Source organism: Saccostrea cucullata, unplaced genomic scaffold (assembly GCF_032062105.1).
Source record: "Saccostrea cucullata isolate Sc308-1 unplaced genomic scaffold, CSIRO_AGI_Scuc_v1 ctg6496, whole genome shotgun sequence".
Lineage (NCBI taxonomy): Eukaryota > Metazoa > Mollusca > Bivalvia > Ostreida > Ostreidae > Saccostrea > Saccostrea cuccullata.
The window spans coordinates 25,516-43,958 of NW_026931532.1; the positions used below are offsets into that span (position 1 = coordinate 25,516).

General features: G+C 31.2%; 2 protein-coding genes across 3 annotated transcripts; one reads left to right on the forward strand and one right to left on the reverse strand.

The window, feature by feature from the left end:
* Window positions 1-482: 482 nt before the first annotated feature.
* Window positions 483-10,146, forward strand: LOC134232913 (uncharacterized). Of its 2 annotated transcripts, XM_062714908.1 has the most exons (11): window positions 483-504; window positions 812-1,012; window positions 1,308-1,460; window positions 1,720-1,862; window positions 3,622-3,762; window positions 3,932-4,080; window positions 5,457-5,537; window positions 7,804-7,948; window positions 8,128-8,237; window positions 9,018-9,130; window positions 9,707-10,146. In XM_062714908.1, the coding sequence occupies exons 2-11, from the start codon at window positions 815-817 to the stop codon at window positions 9,716-9,718; spliced, it is 1,245 nt and encodes a 414-aa protein (XP_062570892.1). In that variant the 5' UTR covers window positions 483-504; window positions 812-814; the 3' UTR covers window positions 9,719-10,146. The 2 variants fall into 2 exon arrangements, with proteins under 2 accessions (XP_062570892.1, XP_062570893.1); XM_062714909.1 differs by lacking the exon at window positions 9,707-10,146 and having other exon boundaries at window positions 9,018-9,157.
* A 2,620-nt stretch (window positions 10,147-12,766) lies between these two features.
* Window positions 12,767-17,459, reverse strand: LOC134232914 (GLIPR1-like protein 1). The gene is made up of 7 exons (XM_062714911.1): window positions 16,647-17,459; window positions 14,898-14,954; window positions 14,495-14,624; window positions 14,178-14,287; window positions 13,479-13,585; window positions 13,170-13,268; window positions 12,767-12,851 (listed from the first exon to the last, which is right to left on the reverse strand). Exons 1-6 carry the CDS (start codon window positions 16,737-16,739, stop codon window positions 13,172-13,174), a joined length of 594 nt encoding a protein of 197 aa, XP_062570895.1. The 5' UTR covers window positions 16,740-17,459; the 3' UTR covers window positions 12,767-12,851; window positions 13,170-13,171.
* Between the last annotated feature and the right edge of the window lie 984 nt (window positions 17,460-18,443).

Sequence of the window (18,443 nt, forward strand, 5' to 3'; positions counted from 1 at the left end):
CTTGGCTTGTAAAATTTCCATGGCATCTACATGCACGTGTTTAAAAGGGAGATTAATATTTATAAGAATTTCAATATTTTGTACAACAAAAAATAAAATATCAATATAATTCAACGGAAAAACAATTTTGCTGCAGCTTAGATGTATTTGTTGTACACTGGGAAAACAGATTATTCTTGGTCGTAAGATTTTTTTCTGAAAAGGGCCACAGGTATAATTATTTAAAACTTTACTGTCATTATTCTTAATTTTTTTTTCAAAAAAATTCCAAGATATTCCTAAATAAGAGATGCATGTACATGTAAAAATCATAATGAAAATATCCGTTGTTAATAATTTAGAAAAGTTTACGTATTAAATAACAAAAAGTACAGAGTACTCTTTTGTGAAGAGAGACTCTCCATTGATCGATTTGCAGTGCGCGCGAGTTGTAGGGGTTATTTTTCTTTACGGGCACTCTTTTGGGCATTCAGGTACAAAAGAACGTAACAACAGTCAACAAAGGTAAATTTCACTGTAAAAAAAAACTGAAATAAAGTCTAGGAAAACGAGTATTGAAATAATTCATTTAATCTATTTTTTTCTGTTGGATATTCAAATTTGAAATGTCAATACTTTAGAAACGAAAAATGTGAAATAATGTTGAGATATTTGAGTGATTAGGTGACTTGCAATATAATTTCGAATTTCCTCGAAATCTTGTACAACAAAGATAAAAATATTTGATTCCTCTCATTGCTTGTGCCTTTAAAAAAAAAAACAAAGAAATTCTCTGTTAACATTAAGCATAAAATATTATATATTCTCTTAGAAGATGCCAAAAAAGAGTGGAAAGAAAGGAAAGGGAAAAGGAAAGAAGAAAGCGAAGAAGACCATAGCAGGGGCAGAAGACATTGTCCATAGTTTCCTAAAATGTTACGAGAGAAACTGTGGGTTGACGGAGTCACAGATCAGTCCCCGAATTAAAAGTGCCTTAAAAGCATGCAAGGAAAATGAAACAGTGCTTTCCACGGTATGATTTAAAACTTGTAAATTTAACAGAGCTTGTGATTCCTCTGAAAAAAGATCCCAAATAAAAAATACAGCGATTCAAATAAAACTGAAGCACTTCTGTTTTTTTTAAATAATATCAATATATAAAAAATATAGTTAATTTCTTTGAAATATACAATCTTTACACAATTATACATATCATTTGATTATTTTATAAAGTTTGTAATTAACACTAACAATCATATACTTTTAAAACTAATTTTAGCTTTATCGAATTAATATTATATCCCTAAAAGTCCCTTTTATAAATTTAGTTTATTTTGGAGCCTGTGCCTGTTGAGAAGGAAGGGGACCTTCCAGTTTTACTAGAGCCATTGATTGCCGCCTTCAGACAAGAAAGATATGTCCACATACAAGACATGTATCTGTGGAATTACCCTATGACATATGAAAATATGGCAACAGTGGTGAGATACCCAATTAAACATCGCAATCTGTATATCATGAGATCTTATAAAAAGTATAAAGAAATACAATTTTTACGAAAGAATCGAGAAATATGTTTATTGATTTCTTTTTCTCTCAAAATTTAATAGCTGTAGTCTGTAAATGAGAAAAAGTAAGAATACTGAGTACATGTGGTGCACATGTACTTGTACCTGTAATAAAAACCACATTGTTCATAATACAGATACTTTATATAAAGTGTTAAATTGTCCTTTGCAGGCCTTGCTGTTAGAGAAGGGTTGTTATCCTTTGAGATATATAGAGTTTCTTGACTGTTTGCTGGAGGGGTACTCACTTCAGCGACTCTCAAGGTCATTTAACATCTGCTCCACTCTGACCTCTGTCACCCTGGACTATAATGAGTAAGTTCTGAGTGACCATTTGACATATCAACCTGGAATTTAATGTGTAAGTTCTGAGTGACCATTACGCACAATAAAAAAATTTGTTTGTTTACTGAGTTACCCGACCAACCCAATATTTTTAATTGCTGACCAAAATTTTTTTGTCAGAAAAATCTGAAAGTCACTTGCCTGGCAGTCAGTTCAACTTTTACATGCATATTTATTGGTCAAGCATTTTAATTCAAACATATTTTTTTGTTTGGCCTTACCGTATTTTAAGTGATTAGGAAGTCCCATGGACTTATATTAAATAATCCCCAATATCTCAAATCTTTAGATTTTTTTGGTGTCAATGAGTTCAAAATAGCATAGTTTACTGTATCTTGTTATCTCTTTACTGTAGGGCTTGGTATTGGCCTGAGATTTCGTATTGCGATAATTATTGTGATATTTTTTACTGCATTGCGATATGTATTGCAATATTTTCAATGTCATAAAAATGGTATTTTCTTACTATATTTACTTTAATTTACATGCAGAATGTACATAACATGATTAGTAACCAACACAGAAAAAAAATCTTGTTGATTTCATTTCCGTTATGCTCTGAAATATTCCCACAAAACAACTTCTGACTTACTGTTTGGCTTAATAACAAACTTTCATAAGTCCATTTTTATATTTAATGACAAAATTCCTTAATCTAAGCATATTGCCAATATATTAATCCCGTATTGCAATATTAAAGATATTTTTTGTCATTGTATTGCAATATACTGAAATATCGATATTATTGCCCAGCCCTACTTTACTGCAAAATTGTAAATAAATAATCTAATTTTAGTTGTAACACGTCATTTGATTGGTTAAACAGTTTTATTCATTTTGTATAACATAACTTGATTACGTCACAATGAGTGACGTCAAAAACGTATTACTCCACTTGACGTTAACTTTTAAAATATGCGATATTTGAAACCTTTTTCCGAAGGAAAATATGGAAAAAAATGTCTCATTGTCTACACTGAAATTAAATTATAAGGAATGAAGCTTATTTCAACTTATTTTATACGATATAAGATAACGGGGCAGTTTATGCTTTTTTATAAACCGCTTTGCAGTTTATAAAGCACGAACTGCCCCAAGTTATGTTATATCGTATAACATAAGTTGAAATAAGCTTCATTCCTTAAATAATATTGTATGCAACTTTTTTCATTCACAAAAAGACCATTTGATTTAAAAATTGGTCTCTGCCATAAAATACTGAAAGTGTACATCAACTGATATATTTGAAATTAAGCAGTCTTTGGGTATGGAGTTGTTTGCGTATACATGTACAGTAAAAATAGGGTTGTAACAAAGTCACTAGGACTAATGAAATTACTTTGATATATCCGTAATTTGTTATATCCATATAAGAAATTTGTTAAATTTATATAGCTGGGGATTCAAGATAACTTCATTATATCTGTAAATTCCCAATATACGTGATCGTACTAACTGAGTTTTACTGTACATGTAATCATAGGAAATTTTAGTTGTATTCATAAATAAGCAAATCATTGTCCACGCCAAAGCCTAAAAAGCCTGCTATCATAAGCACACATACAGCATTTATTAAAATCATGCATGAATTAACGTAAATATCCACAACCTGGATCGTTGCCATCAAATCTTGCATAAATTTTTAGAGCTTGAAAATAATGGTTTCAGAAGACCAATTTGTAATAAATTTTTTATGAAATGAATGCCACATATGTATCTTATTTTTCAGATTTGGAAATGAAGGTGCACAGTACTTTTGTAAAGGAATGGAGGGAAATGTCACCCTTCTGTCCATCAGTATGTGTTATTGTGACCTGGGTGTGGAAAGTGGAGACATACTCGGAAAGATGCTGGTGAAAACAGCAGTAAGGTAATAGTAAAGGCATAAAAGTCTTCAATTAAACAACTTTTCTAAGAAAGGAAAAGCAGTCGTATTTCCTTTTGTCATAAATCCCCCCCCCCTTTCAAAAAATTAAATAATGTATGTACTCTTAAATATTATCTTAGATGTTATGTTCTTGTATATTTGTAATTTACAGAGAGTTGTACTTGGACGGGAACAACTTAGAGTGTAAAGGAGTGATCAGTTTGATTAATCTCTGTGCTGAACAAGCCTTCTATGAGTCCGCAATGAGGGCAGAGGAAGCAGCCAGAAAACTCCAAGAGGAGGCTGAGAAGGCTGAACGAGGTATGTAACGGGAACTGTGATTGGCTAGCTCACACAAACATCACCTTTGACACAAGGGTGCCAAAATTACATATATGGATTAATATCCTTATTAGAGATATAACAATGATTTATTAAGCAAATGAATATATAGGTACACATAATTTTTATGTCCAAAATGTTTTGATTTGTACTGCAATGGATTAGATTTTTGTAAATTAAAAATTTTGATAACTAATATGTTAAGATTTACCTTTGATCTTTATTTTTAATTGTCTGTTAATTAATAAAAACAGAGAGTAAGCTTACTCCCCAGCAAAGACTTGGTATGTATTTGATGTTACTTTAAAAGAGCATAAAGTATGCCTCAAAACTAAAACTTTCAAACGTAGATGATATCGATGTCTCTCTCTCTCTCTCTCTCTCTCTCAACTGTTTCATTCAAAAATTAATTAGTGTAGGAATTAAACTGTTCATCATTTTTTTTTTATCTTTGGGTAATTTTTTACTTTTTCATAATAAAATCTCTTTCTTATTTTCTTTAGATATATAGAATAAATGTAATTCTCTCTCTCTGTCTTTCATCTGTTTATGGAAAAGATTTCAAACTGCTATAGATTTCTCTGTATCTTTGTAGTTAAGTCTTAGATTTCTTCTCTCCCCCAAGGTGGAAGGTGGCCTGTTTCTGAAATGATTTGCATGCTTTAGTTTAAAAAACCTGTAGTCTTTGACCAAATCTGAAATGATTATTCATATAAAAGAATTTGAATATACAGTGATAAGGATGCATGATCTTCATGATTTTTTTAAATGTCAAAATATCTAAATACTATTTCTGTTTGCCAGACTGAAAGAAAGAAGTCATGAGAGAGTATATTGAGTATAGTTATGTCAACCAAACAGTTAAAGACCCAAACATGTTGTTCCTCAGAAGCCCACAGCCAATCTTGGATATGCTATTTGATAAGCGTATGCGAGATTGGCCGTGGGTTTTCGACAGTGGTCTTTAAGCTAGTACATGTACATTTGTACATGTAATTCTTTCACATTATTCAATAAATGTGATTAGTCCTAAAAAAAATTCGTTCCCTATTTTCTCTTCTTGGACAAATAATTTTCTTTACAAGTTATAACAGTACTTTTTATAATTTATGCTTTGTTTTAAAAAAAACCTTTCATGGAACCAAACCTTTCCCACATTGCAAAATTAAAAATTCAGCTAAAATAAAACCAGTAAATCAAACACAAAATTTATTAAGAAGTTGTTGGGGGGTTTTTTAATGTAATTTACATGATACATGTGATACATGCATGTATATATTAGAAAATAAAAATGTAGGAAAATTTAATTGATGTTTCTATTCTATCTGTTAACCCAAATAACTTTATTTAAATAGAAAGAGAGCAAGGCTATAGGTCATCTGGATTATCTGGAGATGAGGATGGTAAAGATGGAAAGAAGAAAAAGAAAAAGAAAGGTATAATAAATGTGTGCATGCTACAATGTATTACTGTAAACCTTACATTCATTCATGTTCGAGAAATTTTGATGAGATTCATGAGAGCCTAGTCAATGCAAACAGTCCTCGCTGTGAACCAGTCCTAAGTTAAAGTCTACATGTCTATAAGTAACAGATCCAAAATAGGCTTGATCGCAAGTATTAATCGTCACAAACTAGTTTACCCCGGGTAAATCGGGAAATAAAGTCCTTGCAAATAAAAGTTGGTTTACAGTAATTCAAAATAGATTATTCTTTGATATATATATGCATTTCTTAATTAAGTAATACAGTAAATCTTGGTTATGAAGAAGTCACTGTGACCTAAGATATTTCTTCACTTTATCCGTAGTTCAGTATATCCATACAAGAAATTTAGATAGGGATCAAAGATCCATGAATTTACAATATCCATGTTTGTACTAAACCAGTTTTACTACATACATTGTAATTATTTGTCTTCAAGGAGTAAGAGGAATAAAAGTACTGAAAAGATTATTATACCCCACGCAACTAGTTGCGTGAGGTATAATGTTTTTGACCCGTCCGTCAGAGTGTCAGAGTGTCAGTCAGTCCTTTTTTTTTGTCAGCACAACTCCTCAAACTGCTGCACAGAATTTCGTCAAACTTTGCAGGTATTTAGGACACAATGTGTAGATGTGCATATTACCAGGAAATTCCGATTCCATTATTTTTTTGGGAATTTCCGCACTTTTTATCTTAGGCATTTGGCCATACCTTGAATATAGAGATGAACAGTTTGTCAGCGCAACTCCTCATAAACCGCTGCACAGAATTTCGTCAGACTTTGCAGGTATTTAGGACACAATGTGTAGATGTGCATATTACCAGGAAATTCCGATTCCATTATTTTTTCCGGGAATTTCCGCACTTTTTAACTTAGGCATTTGGCCATACCTTGAATATAGAGATGAACAGTTTGTCAGCGCAACTCCTCATAAACCGCTGCACAGAATTTCGTCAAACTTAATGTATAGATGTGCATATTACCTGGAAATTCCGATTCCTTTATTTTTCTGGGAATTTCGGCACTTTACAACTTAGATTTTTGGGGATATCTTGAATATAGTGGTGAACAGTTTGTCAGCGCAACTCCTCATAAACCGCTGCACAGAATTTCATCAAACTTTGCAGATATTTAGGGTACAATTTGTAGATGTGCATATTACTGGGAAATTCCAATTCTTTCATTGAAAGTCGGGAGCGTGGGGTATGTGAGCTTGCTCACTTTTTCTTTCATTTCTGAAAGTGTGTGTACCACACTGACCATATGCAATGACAACAAGTAAATTTGACTGCAAAACAAGAAATTTTAAAATACACTGACCATATGTATGGCACGCCAAATTAACAAAAATGAGATAAACCTAGTTTCACATTTGATAAACTAGGTTTATCGACTGTAAACTATTGTTTACAAACCGTAAACTATAGTTAATGATTCGTTAAGTATAGTTTTCATCTGTAAAACTATATTTAACGGTTGTTAACTATAGTTTATGAATGATAATCTAAGTTTATCTGTCTGTAATAAGCGTTAACAATAGATTTTGTTGATAAACATAGATTCACGTTTGTAAACTTTAGTTTACAATCGTAAACTATAGTTAAGAGTTGTTAATCATAGTTTCACAAATTGTGAAACTATATTTATCAGATCGTTAACTATAGTTAACGGTTTGTAAACTATAGTTTACAAATCATGAAACAATATTTATCAGATAATCTATGTTTTGCAATCGCAAATGATTGTTTTCGGTGTTAAGTATAGTTTATGGTTGGGAAACATAGATTATCGCGTTGTAAACTATGGTTTACAGATGTGAAATATAGATTAACATTGTTAACTATAGTTAACTATAGTTTACGGTTTGTAAACTATAGTTTACAACCGATAAACCTAGTTTATCGATTGTGAAACTATGATTATCTCATTTTTGTGAATTTGGCGTGCCATACATATGCAATGACAAGTAAATTTGACTGCAAAACAAGAAATTTTTAAATGCTGTCTTTGCAGATTCATAGCAGTTTTGGCATATTTTCAGTGGGTAGACTTATAAAACAGATCATTAAATTTGAATGTTAAAGCTTTAAGTTAAAAAAAAGGAGGGGGTAAACATTTTCCTTCCATGTGCACATGTTGCATGTACATGTATATATAATTTTTATTTGCGAAATGATTCGGTACTTAAAACTAAGTGTTAATTGTATTGAACAACAGGTAAGAAAAAGAAGAAAAAGGAACCACCCCCACCACCAGCTGTGGGCCCCTGGATCCACAAACTCCACGTGGCAGACAATGGTATTGATGGTCTGGCATACAAAAGAGAGTTAGCTCCCTTACAGATGATGAGAGTTCTGAAAAAGTATGTGTGACTTTATTTTTACAATTATTTTTTTTAAATGTCATTTTATTCATGAAATCATAATGAAGTAAAAGGTCTGACATAATTAATATTTTTTTAATATCATGACTATGAATATGAAATGAAAATAATGAAATATAAATTGACAATGTATTAAGATCATGTTGATTGTTTTTAAGGTTGATCATGTACTCTAACTGCTTTGAGGAGTTAGATCTGGAGAAGAACTTGATTGGTGATATTGCGGCAAAAGAGATCTTGGAATCATTAGAACATAGGAAAGAAACAGGTACTGTAAATTCCTAATTATACGCGAGGAACTTATTTCCGCGTATTTTCGTGAGAAGCGTCACTCGCGAAAAAAAATACTCGCTTTTATTTTTTTGGTGCTGAAATCTATGTAAATTCTGTTGATCAACCATCCATTTGCGAATTATAATTCTCGCGATTTGACGTGAAAGACCCAGGTCGCGATAAAAAGTACTCGCTAAAAAAAAGGAATATACAGTACTTCTTTGCATTTCTATAGTTTTTTTTTTTTTTAAGTCAATGTTGTTGCAAAATACTTATCCAAGTATTTTTTTAAAGTTAAACTCAATTCCACCTTGCATACACTTTCTGCCAATTGTATTAAGATAGTAAATTTCACTTTGTGAAAAGAGATTCCTTAAGAGACTTTGGTGAAAATTGTATAATAGACATGTTCTTGAGTATTCTTTTCTTTATATGTTATCAGTGTTTTCCCTAAGAACCGGCAACCGGCCAAATTGACCGCTTCAAATGACAAAAATGCCGCTTTGAAATAACAATTTGTTGTAAGGTCCACAGAGACATTGTTCATAAACCTCAGACCTTTACAACTGATCTCTAACCCTTTACTTTGAAATAAAAGGAAAACACTGATGTTATGCAAAATTCAGAAATTAGTATGAATCTAATTAATCTCATTATATTTTTACATACGAATTTCATAAAAAATACACATTACACTATCGATGCTTCTTCAAGGCATTAAATGTTTTAATTTTCTTATAATTGCTGGAATTATAATTATGTTTTCAATCTTCAGAAAAACTTGGAGGGTGTAAAGTTCGGGTTGGCAGTAGAATAAAGAAGGATACATTTGATGGCATCCTTAATCTTGGCTCTGGTCTCAAGAAAAAGAAGAAAGGGGGCAAAAAGGCAAGGAAATAGGTTTTGATAGATATGTTTCGAACACAAGAAAATTGTGATTCTAATTATAACCCAATGCTCTTTTGATAAAATTTATATAATTACCCCTCAGCCTTATGTTACATGTAATTTTAATGCTTTATGTTTTTATGACCAATGCATACATGTAGGATATTCTTAAAATACCTGAAGATGCACTTTTTGAATTAATTTCTATTTTATTCATGCAGTCAGCCTATCTTGTCAATCTGATTAAAATCAGATCCTCGATCGACTCCTTTATTCTTTTAGTCAATACATGAGGCTCTTGTAGCAACAATAAAAAAATAGAGGACTTGATCGAGGATTGAATTTTAATCAGATTGCAATCATGCCTATATTGCTTATCCTTAATACATATATGTAGGAAATCAGTGGTACTTTATAACTTATTTCATTGAATCAAACAGTTTTGAATTGCAAAACATAAGTCGAATTTATTGAATGAAGGTCAGTATTTAATTAAAATTATTTGGGTATAAGTGACAACAAAAAATATTAAAAAATAATCACTTGTTTGAGTATAATGTAATTTTGCTTTTCCAGAAAAAGAAATAATGGACCGACACTACCTGACATGAAAGTATCAGACTTCCATTTCAAAACAGTCATCCATGGGTGGTGAAAGATGTCAAAACAGACTGAGACATTATTGCAATAAGCAAGCAGATATCACCAGAGACATTTGACAAATCTCAATTCATCACTATCCATTGTAGAAGAAAACTGAAATGTGGGACCCCATCAATGGATGCTTGACTTAGCTTGGGACATTACAAGGTGTTTCAAATAGAAGGTTGTTGATAAAATTTGAAATAAGCAAAAAAAATTACGTCTAGTCAGATGATGTTTGTTATGTACATGTCTAAGTGTTTTTCTTTGCATTTAAAAGCACCTGAATTTTCTTATCAAAATTTTTAACTTTTTTTTTTCTTTATTTTTGGTGAAATCATAATAATCTTGGTAAAATATTTGCAGGATTTTGTTCTTCACAAACCACACAATTGATTCTATTAATTGATATGAAAGGATTGCTTGATGTTAATAAGATTCTAAGTTTCAATTTTAAACAACTTACTTTTGTTGTTAATTCGGATAAATCTTATTTCATTGTTATGATCATTATTTCAACCGCTCATTTGTAATTGTATTGTTGATACATGTAATTACAGTAAAACTTGTCTTAACACCTATGGTTCTAAATTAATTTGCCAGATAAGTCAGCATTCTGGTTTAGACAACATTTAAACAAATGACTTTAGTACTGAAAGGTAGTTAAGATCGTATTAGGCAAGATTTTGGATTATACAAGATCTGGATAAGACAAATTTCACTGTAATACCCTTTTATGACTATTACTGTAATGTTTTTATGGTTTGACTTTGAATGTTTAAAAGAGTCATAACTATGGCATGCCAAATTCACAAAAATGAGCTTAACATAGTTTTACAGTTGATAAACTAGGTTTATTGGTTGTAAACTATAGTTTGCGGACTGTAAACTATGGTTAACAATGTTAATCTATAATTTACATCTGTAAACCATAGTTAATGCGATATTCTATGTTTCAGAACCATAAACTATACTTAACACTGAAAACAATCATTTGTGATTGCAAAACATAGATTATCTTATAAATACAGTTTCACGATTTGTAAACTATGGTTTACAACTCTTTACTATAGTTAACGATCTGTTAAATATAGTTTTTACAAGATTTGTGAAACTGTGATTAACAACTCTTAACTATAGTTCACGATTGTAAATTATAGTTTACAGACATAAATCTATGATTATCAGCAAAATCTATTGTTAACAGTTAATTGCAGACAGATAAACTTAGATTAGCATTTGTAAACTATAATTAACAACCGTTAAATATAGTTTTACAGATGAAAACTATAGTTAATGAATTGTTAACTATAGTTCACGGTTTGTAAACTATAGTTTACAGTCAATAAACCTAGTTTATAAACTGTTAAACTATGTTTAGCTCATTTTTGTTAATTTGGCGTGCCATAGTACATAACAATGTTTGATGATTATGAATAGTTTTATGATGTCTTTATTAACATTTTTCATTACAATATTTGTTGATCATTATATATGTAGATCTTTCGAAGTCTGTGATATTTCTTGTTCTTATTTTTTTACTTTATATGATCACACATTGAAAATAAAGCATATTTACATTTTAATGGTACGTGTTGATAACCTTTTTTTGATTTAATATGGGATTTTGGATGCTGCAGCCGGCAATTTGCAAAAACTCGCTTTCAGTGATAAAGTTCATTAAGATGCATGTTCTTTGACTTGGATTTTGCCAAATTCTTTATGTTAAAAAATTATAATGAAGTGAAAGGTTGGAAATGGAAAAAGTAATTTTATATACTGAAAGGAAGAAGAAACGCATAATAGCATAATAGCGAAAAATATTTATCTATGTGGCCGAAAATTATGAAAATTGGTCAGATGTGTATTTTGGTTACTGTGCACTTAAATCGCTGGTCAAAATTACTCAACTATGAAATGTATGGTGTCACGTAGGGGAAGTGATAAAAAGCCAAATACACGTGCATGTTGATGATGACAATTTTGTGATCACATTTTGTAGTACCAAGAGATGCATTAGAGTTATAGACATCGTTTTCCTATATTTCCAGTCAGTATAAATTTCTTGCAATCATGGTATGGCTGATGGAAGTTACATTGGGTCTAATAATTGAGTTGCATAAGTGAATAAAAAGGCAACAACATGTTGCTGTGTAGTTTGTTTTTAATTTTTCAACCAAATTTTTTGTGTCAGAAAGTAACGAAGTTTCCAGCCAACCATGAGGATGAGGTTGGCGCGTAATAACGTCACATCAAGATAGGGCTTTTCACTATGACACCACGGTTATCGTCAAGACATTATCGCTGAAACCGACATTTATACAGCAGACAATCCAACTCACATTTTCACCCTAATACTGACAAAAACTCTTCTGCTCTAATTTGGTACGCAAGCTCAAGGCAACTTTACGTCGATTTTACTCTCACACTCGCACGTACGCGCCGTATGCGTATTGTTTTTAGCATGTTCACGCTGAGAAAATGTAGCCAGTGTTTGTCGATACTTCCTTACAAACATTCACGTGTACCAAATCAGCTAGATTCTGTAAATTCTATCCTAAATCGAAAATTCGTGGGATTCATTGGATGGGGGGATTTGTTAGCTTTGGAATAATGCAGCTACTATCAACCATTAAAACTTCCGTCGAAAGGCTTTAATGATAATCCTTGAGAAAGATAAATGCTCTGGTGAACTCCATGCACAAGAAAGTTAAGGCTGTTACTGGTGCGCAAGGGAGATGATGAGAATTTTTATTTTAATTTTGGGGGGTATCGACATATCAATTTCAATAACTCAGGAATTATCAGTCAAGGTCACACAAGATTTCGGTTACTTATTGTTTAAAGTTGAATTAGAATGTTTGATAACAATCCTGGAAAACATATTGGAAATAAAAGTTTTAATTTTATTCAAAAGTTTATTATGCGTTTCTTTTTCCTTTCAGTATACTATGAATAAATCTCAGTTTCAAAATGAAAGAAATATAAGATATGTTTTTCAAATTCAATTTTACTGACAATTGCTTGAACAAATTGTATAATTTTCTTCTCTGTCTTTAAGAATTTTTCACCATGAGCCCTAGAACGAAAATAAGATAAAAGATTATGTCGCTAAAGATCAAGCTTCAGAATATCATTTTCATGTTGAAATGAACGATAAGCAGACCCGAGATTAGATAATATGATGTCAAATAATATGCCAATGAACTATTTTTATGATATAAGATTTTAAGTATCAGGATTTAAGATGAGGAGTGGACAATGATACGAAAAAGTGAATAAACTATCATAAATAGATAAAAACACAATTTATATTACTGCAAAACATGAATTTGTGGAAAAACTTTATATACTGTAGTATCGTTAGTCAAATAAAAGATAAGACTTAACTACTCACATTTACCGGCGGCATAGTTTATTAGTACAGGTGTACCCTGAGGGACATTGACTACAAGTAGAACCCTCAATATATGGCCGATCGCAATTCATGTTCCCACTGTTAATAAAAAAGGAATAAAACTACAAAGATTATTTTCGATAAAACAGACAGATTTTGATTATGATTTGATTGATTGTATGTTGTTTAACGTCCTGTTCAAAAATTTCGATCGTATAGAGAAGACACCATAATTCCTAGGTTTTTTCATTGTTCATTCATAATGGTATTGTAGAAGTACTAGTATTATTAATACATGTACTTGTTTACCGTTCGCCGTAATTACAGACGTAGAAGTAGGCAGAGTCCGATTTATCCACCAAAGGTGTACACAAGGTTACAGCACATCCCACGTATTCTGTCTCCGCCCACGCTACCTTCAAAGGACAAAAAAATTCTCTAACTACATTAAGGACAGATGATACAAACAAATTTTTTCTTTGAAAAAGATTTAATATCATGTCACAAGTTTAGAAATGTAGATGGTTCTTAGAATTTTTTCTCCTAAGAACTTGAATGTGAAAAAGAATTGGAAAATTTTAGTAATATTTCAATGAAAAAACAAATATATAGACAAATCACATTCAGTAAAGGTTTACAGGTGAAAACAAATTTCAGAATATGTTAACATGGTGCTAAATGTGTAATATAAAATTAAGAAAAATATGCCAAGCCAGGTGAATTTTATTAGGAAAAGCTAAATGGTAAAAATCAGCCTATGTGATATTGCTAATAATATGTTTTTTTTATTGAAATATTAGTAATATTTTCCAAGTCTATTAAATTTTCCAGTACTTCGAATAAAAAATTCTAAAAACCATCCACTTTTCTAAACTTGTGACATGATATAAAATCTTTTTCAAAGAAAAAAATTGTTTGTATCATCTGTCCTTAAAACTAAAAAAAAAAACAACAAACAAACCACACAACTTCTTTCTCTGTTTTCTTCTCAGAACTATTTAATCTTACCTGAGTGTAATGCCCGCATTTCTTATTAGGAACACACGTATTGGCATAGTAGTCGTAATCATGTTTTTCGTCATCCCAGCTAGTAACAACTTCAAAAGGAGTGTTTTCGTCTGCATAAGAAATATTCAACATTTATTTAAATGTTTGTTAAAATTAATGTGCATATTCATTTAATGGATGTTATTATATTAGACTTATTTGATTCAGTTTCGAATGTGAAATTAATGTATCTAGATGTAAGCATTTTTTTAATGCCTTCTTGTTTAGCTAAATTTGAAACAAAATAAAAGATTAATTAAGTCTTAAAGATTCCATACTAGTATCATAACGTAAATTTTCTCCCACTCTTCTAAAACTTGGAGCCTCCTCATATTTATTTGGATTATGTTTATACACGCACTTCCTGGAATAGTTCAGAGCCACCGATGCCAACTCTGCACTCCATTTCTATTCAAGGTACATTGAAAAGTTTAAAATTAAGTTTGACAGAGACAAAAACTACATTTACCGATATCTTGGTCTTTGGCTTATCAAATTTATTATTTTTTTTAAGTTTGAGGTTTAAATTTACTTTTTTTTCTTTTTTTAACACATATCGTCTCAGTTTGAATGAAAAAAAATGTTTATTGGTGAACAAGATTTATGGATATGAAAAAAAATGTGCATTTGCATAAAGAGGAAAAAAAACCGCGAAAAATGTTTATAATAAATTTTACTTACCAGTTCTCTCATGTTCGACGCCGTTGGCACCACAATCCTTCGCTTATTGTTATGGGCCTTTTAAACAAGAAAAAAAGACAGAACGAAACATTATGAAAGTTAACATATTTGAATGTAGATAGATATTCAAAATGTCATTCAAATCGAATGAAATTCTCTCTAAATCAACGAGAAAATCTCTTTTAATGAAAAAGCTAACGACATCACTAAAAGATGTATCTCTTTTAATCTGTGAAAGAGATACTAGTAGTATACGTGTATGAGTACCTTTAAAGCAATTTGAGCTGCATTTTTGAAAATTTTATTTTTACTGTTAAAATGTGTTATGATTTGTATGTAACTTAAACCTTTATGATCAATTAGACTAAAATTAAGCAGAAGAAAGACATCTAATATACAATCCAATAGTGTGTACGCAGTTTTATATGTTGTCATCATATTGTTCAGGATGACAACAATGTAATTTTTATTCAATCGAAGCTTATAAATAGTTCTTCCGTCGCAAATATGAACAGTTTTTACAGAAGTTAATTAACACTTTTTCCTTCTGTCAGTGAAAAAGTTATTTACAATTTTGAAACAAAAATTCCGACACCAAAGTTGCAGTCCATATTGCTTTACAATAAGAGGGTATCTTTAATGTCATTGAAGGTTTGATCATGAAATTACATATGTACGAGGGGGTATCAAAAAGTTCGTGGACTAGCGCCATAAAATTAAAACCACTTTAGGTACATTAATGAATTTTAAAATATCAATTTAGCATCAACTTTTCTATCTATAGAATAAACCACAAATCATAAATTTTATTTTTTAATAAATTAGTAATGTTTTTATAAGCATTGGTTTGTCCAGGCGGCGCAACCTCGAAAACGACGTTTTTTTTTCGACCTAAGTGTAACTGAGAAAAACTATTTTGATATGAACATCTAAAATCTAAATATCACGTTTATTGCAGGTATGTGTTGGGACACTATTGTTCCATAAAATATCGAATTTTTATCTCATTCTGGAAGTTCCATGAAATTTTATCTCAAATTTTACATGGAGTATCCAAACAAATATTGCCTTGTAAATGACGTCAAAAGGGGGGAGGGATTTCCTTTTCCAACATTCTATAAAGTTTTGCCCCTGAAAATAAATGATATAGACCTAGGAAATTTTTAAACTGGCTACAGAGAAATAATATTCATCCAGAGTACTTGTTTTTTAATGCCATAATAGGTTCAGAGAGAAAAGGAAAACACAGTTAGTGCCTATTTGTAGTCAAGGTGTAGAAAATCAATCATGTCAAAAAATGACGTTAATCATGTGTTGTAGTTACTGAAGTCCACGAATCAAGCGAGGATCTCTCCCACTTTATAAATCCATTTGCAATATTATATGCATTGAAAACTGCTGTTCAAGACATTGTAAAATCATATAAACAAGGATGATTTAAGTCCTTACTCAGCTAAAGGGAATCTCACCACAATAAGTGTATGAGGTAGAAGAAGCAGACATTGAAAAACAATGACGTTGTCGGACGTCAGAAAACTAAACGGCAACGGCGCCGGGTGATGATATAATGTTTTTATTTTATGATAACTTGGGAAATAATGAACGTATCAAGCTAAAATTTTCAACTTTTCTTTATTTTTTGATGTTTTATATTCCTTAAAAAATTTTTAAGCTCAGACTGCATAATAATATTTTTATAGCCTCAGTCCACGAACTTTTTGATAACCACTCGTACATATCTATACTTACATCTAGGAAATCTTGTTCAAACTGCGTCAAGGCGGCTGCTAGCACCCCACAGAACACTGCAAACACAATAATAGCAGAACACACTTTTGTCATTTTGCTACCAAACCGTAATACATTTGGTTTAAGATGTCTCAAGATCTGCTTTGCATTATATATATAAAGCGACTTAATTGATTTTTGATTGATAATATAATTTGCATTGATATTTTGTTCACATTATATTTGCCTTTTAAGAGAGACATATTGATAATAACAATCAGTTTGAGATTTAAAAATTGATTACATTGTGCTCAAACAGGATATTTTTGAAGAAAAGAACCATCCCTACCTATATCATTATCCTTTTCAATCAAATTGAAATTTGTAATTTATTACTAAAGACATGAAAACTTTTGATTATTATTGTCCCCTGTCGCGATGAAGTTGTGTGATAAACATTTTTTTTAAACATAGAAGCAAAATAATTCCTGTAATTTTTTTATTTTATGCTTTTCTTCATTTTGAACAAAAGTACAGTTTTGATATAATAACACACGTATTGGACAACAGATACAAAAATCGATACTGTTTGTTAAATTTTATAAAGTACATTGTATTAGAACTGTAATAACTCAGCTGAATTCAAAATTGAAATGTTCATTTTATTTCATACTTAATAAGAAAGAGAATAACATATTTCTTGAAAACTATATCATCTGATACTTATTTTAAGTAGATAGTTGGTTAATCCGTATGCTAATGGGTACTATAGGCTTTGCAATGCTTCTAGTGAAATATATAGAGAAAACGAACCGTAATATTCAGGATCAAAAATCCATTAAACAATATATAGCAGGAACAAAGCAAATAGAGACCTCTAAAAGAACAGAGATTGGATCAGGTGCCATGGAGGATTTCGCATCCCCTACCGACCAGTCAACCCACCGTGTGCTCTTTGTCACACCCACCATGTGCAACTTGTTTGTCAATAATGTCGATAAGTTGCCTCGATTTAGACATTGTTCATACGTAGAGCATGCTTCTGCGTATCGAATTAATCGAGGTGATAAAAGTTTATTATTGCTGCATAAGTAAGGAAGCTGAGAATTGAAAAGTTAAAGTCATCACATTTATCATAAAGCTTTGTTGTTAGATTACATGTACCATTAACGTACTTTTCTAGTATAATATCCAATTATGAAATAAATGTGTCAGATTCTGTGATATCTTTATTTCAAGCTAGTGCTTGTCCACATCTCGCTTTTAAGTATTATATCGCTGGATAGCAGTAAATTAAAAGGAGAGACCAAATACTAGTATACGCGTTTCTTTCCACAGAACATACATGTAGGCTTTCCACAAGTCCTTTTCCATATCTCTTTGCTGAAGCAGGCGAACATTTGTCACTGTTCGATCCCAGAATGACCTCCCAAGGATGCATGGGGAGATGATACTCGAGAGTCATGTCAGCAGTTAATCTAGGAGAGGAACTTTGATCACAAAGAACTGCAGTGTTGGACATCCAGACATGATGTAACATGGTTGTTGGACATAAGGCCTATTACTTTCTTCCAAAAACAGATGTTATAGACCTAGGAAAACTGTTTCAACAATAAACACTACTATAAAGGGAAAGGTAATGGACCATGCGAGATTCTTAACAAAGTTTTATTGGGAAATACATTTAGAAAAAAAGGACATAAATAGACCGAAGGAAACATAGATGCCATCCATACACCCAAGAAAGGATGTTGAAATATTAAAGTCAAAAATTCGGTCTTTTCCATGCTCTTTTGCTTGTGTTAAATTGTTCTTCAC

Excerpts from the sequence above, each read along its gene's own strand:
- LOC134232913 (XM_062714908.1), top strand. The coding sequence starts at position 815 with ATGCCAAAAAAGAGTGGAAAGAAAGGAAAGGGAAAAGGAAAGAAGAAA. Across the intron at positions 3,763-3,931 it reads CTGGTGAAAACAGCAGTAAG|AGAGTTGTACTTGGACGGGA; the intron begins GTAATAGTAAAG and ends TGTAATTTACAG. Across the intron at positions 4,081-5,456 it reads GGCTGAGAAGGCTGAACGAG|AAAGAGAGCAAGGCTATAGG; the intron begins GTATGTAACGGG and ends TTATTTAAATAG.
- LOC134232914 (XM_062714911.1), bottom strand. The coding sequence starts at position 16,739 with ATGACAAAAGTGTGTTCTGCTATTATTGTGTTTGCAGTGTTCTGTGGG. Across the intron at positions 14,625-14,897 it reads CGTCGAACATGAGAGAACTG|AAATGGAGTGCAGAGTTGGC; the intron begins GTAAGTAAAATT and ends TACCTTGAATAG. Across the intron at positions 13,586-14,177 it reads AATGCGGGCATTACACTCAG|GTAGCGTGGGCGGAGACAGA; the intron begins GTAAGATTAAAT and ends TGTCCTTTGAAG.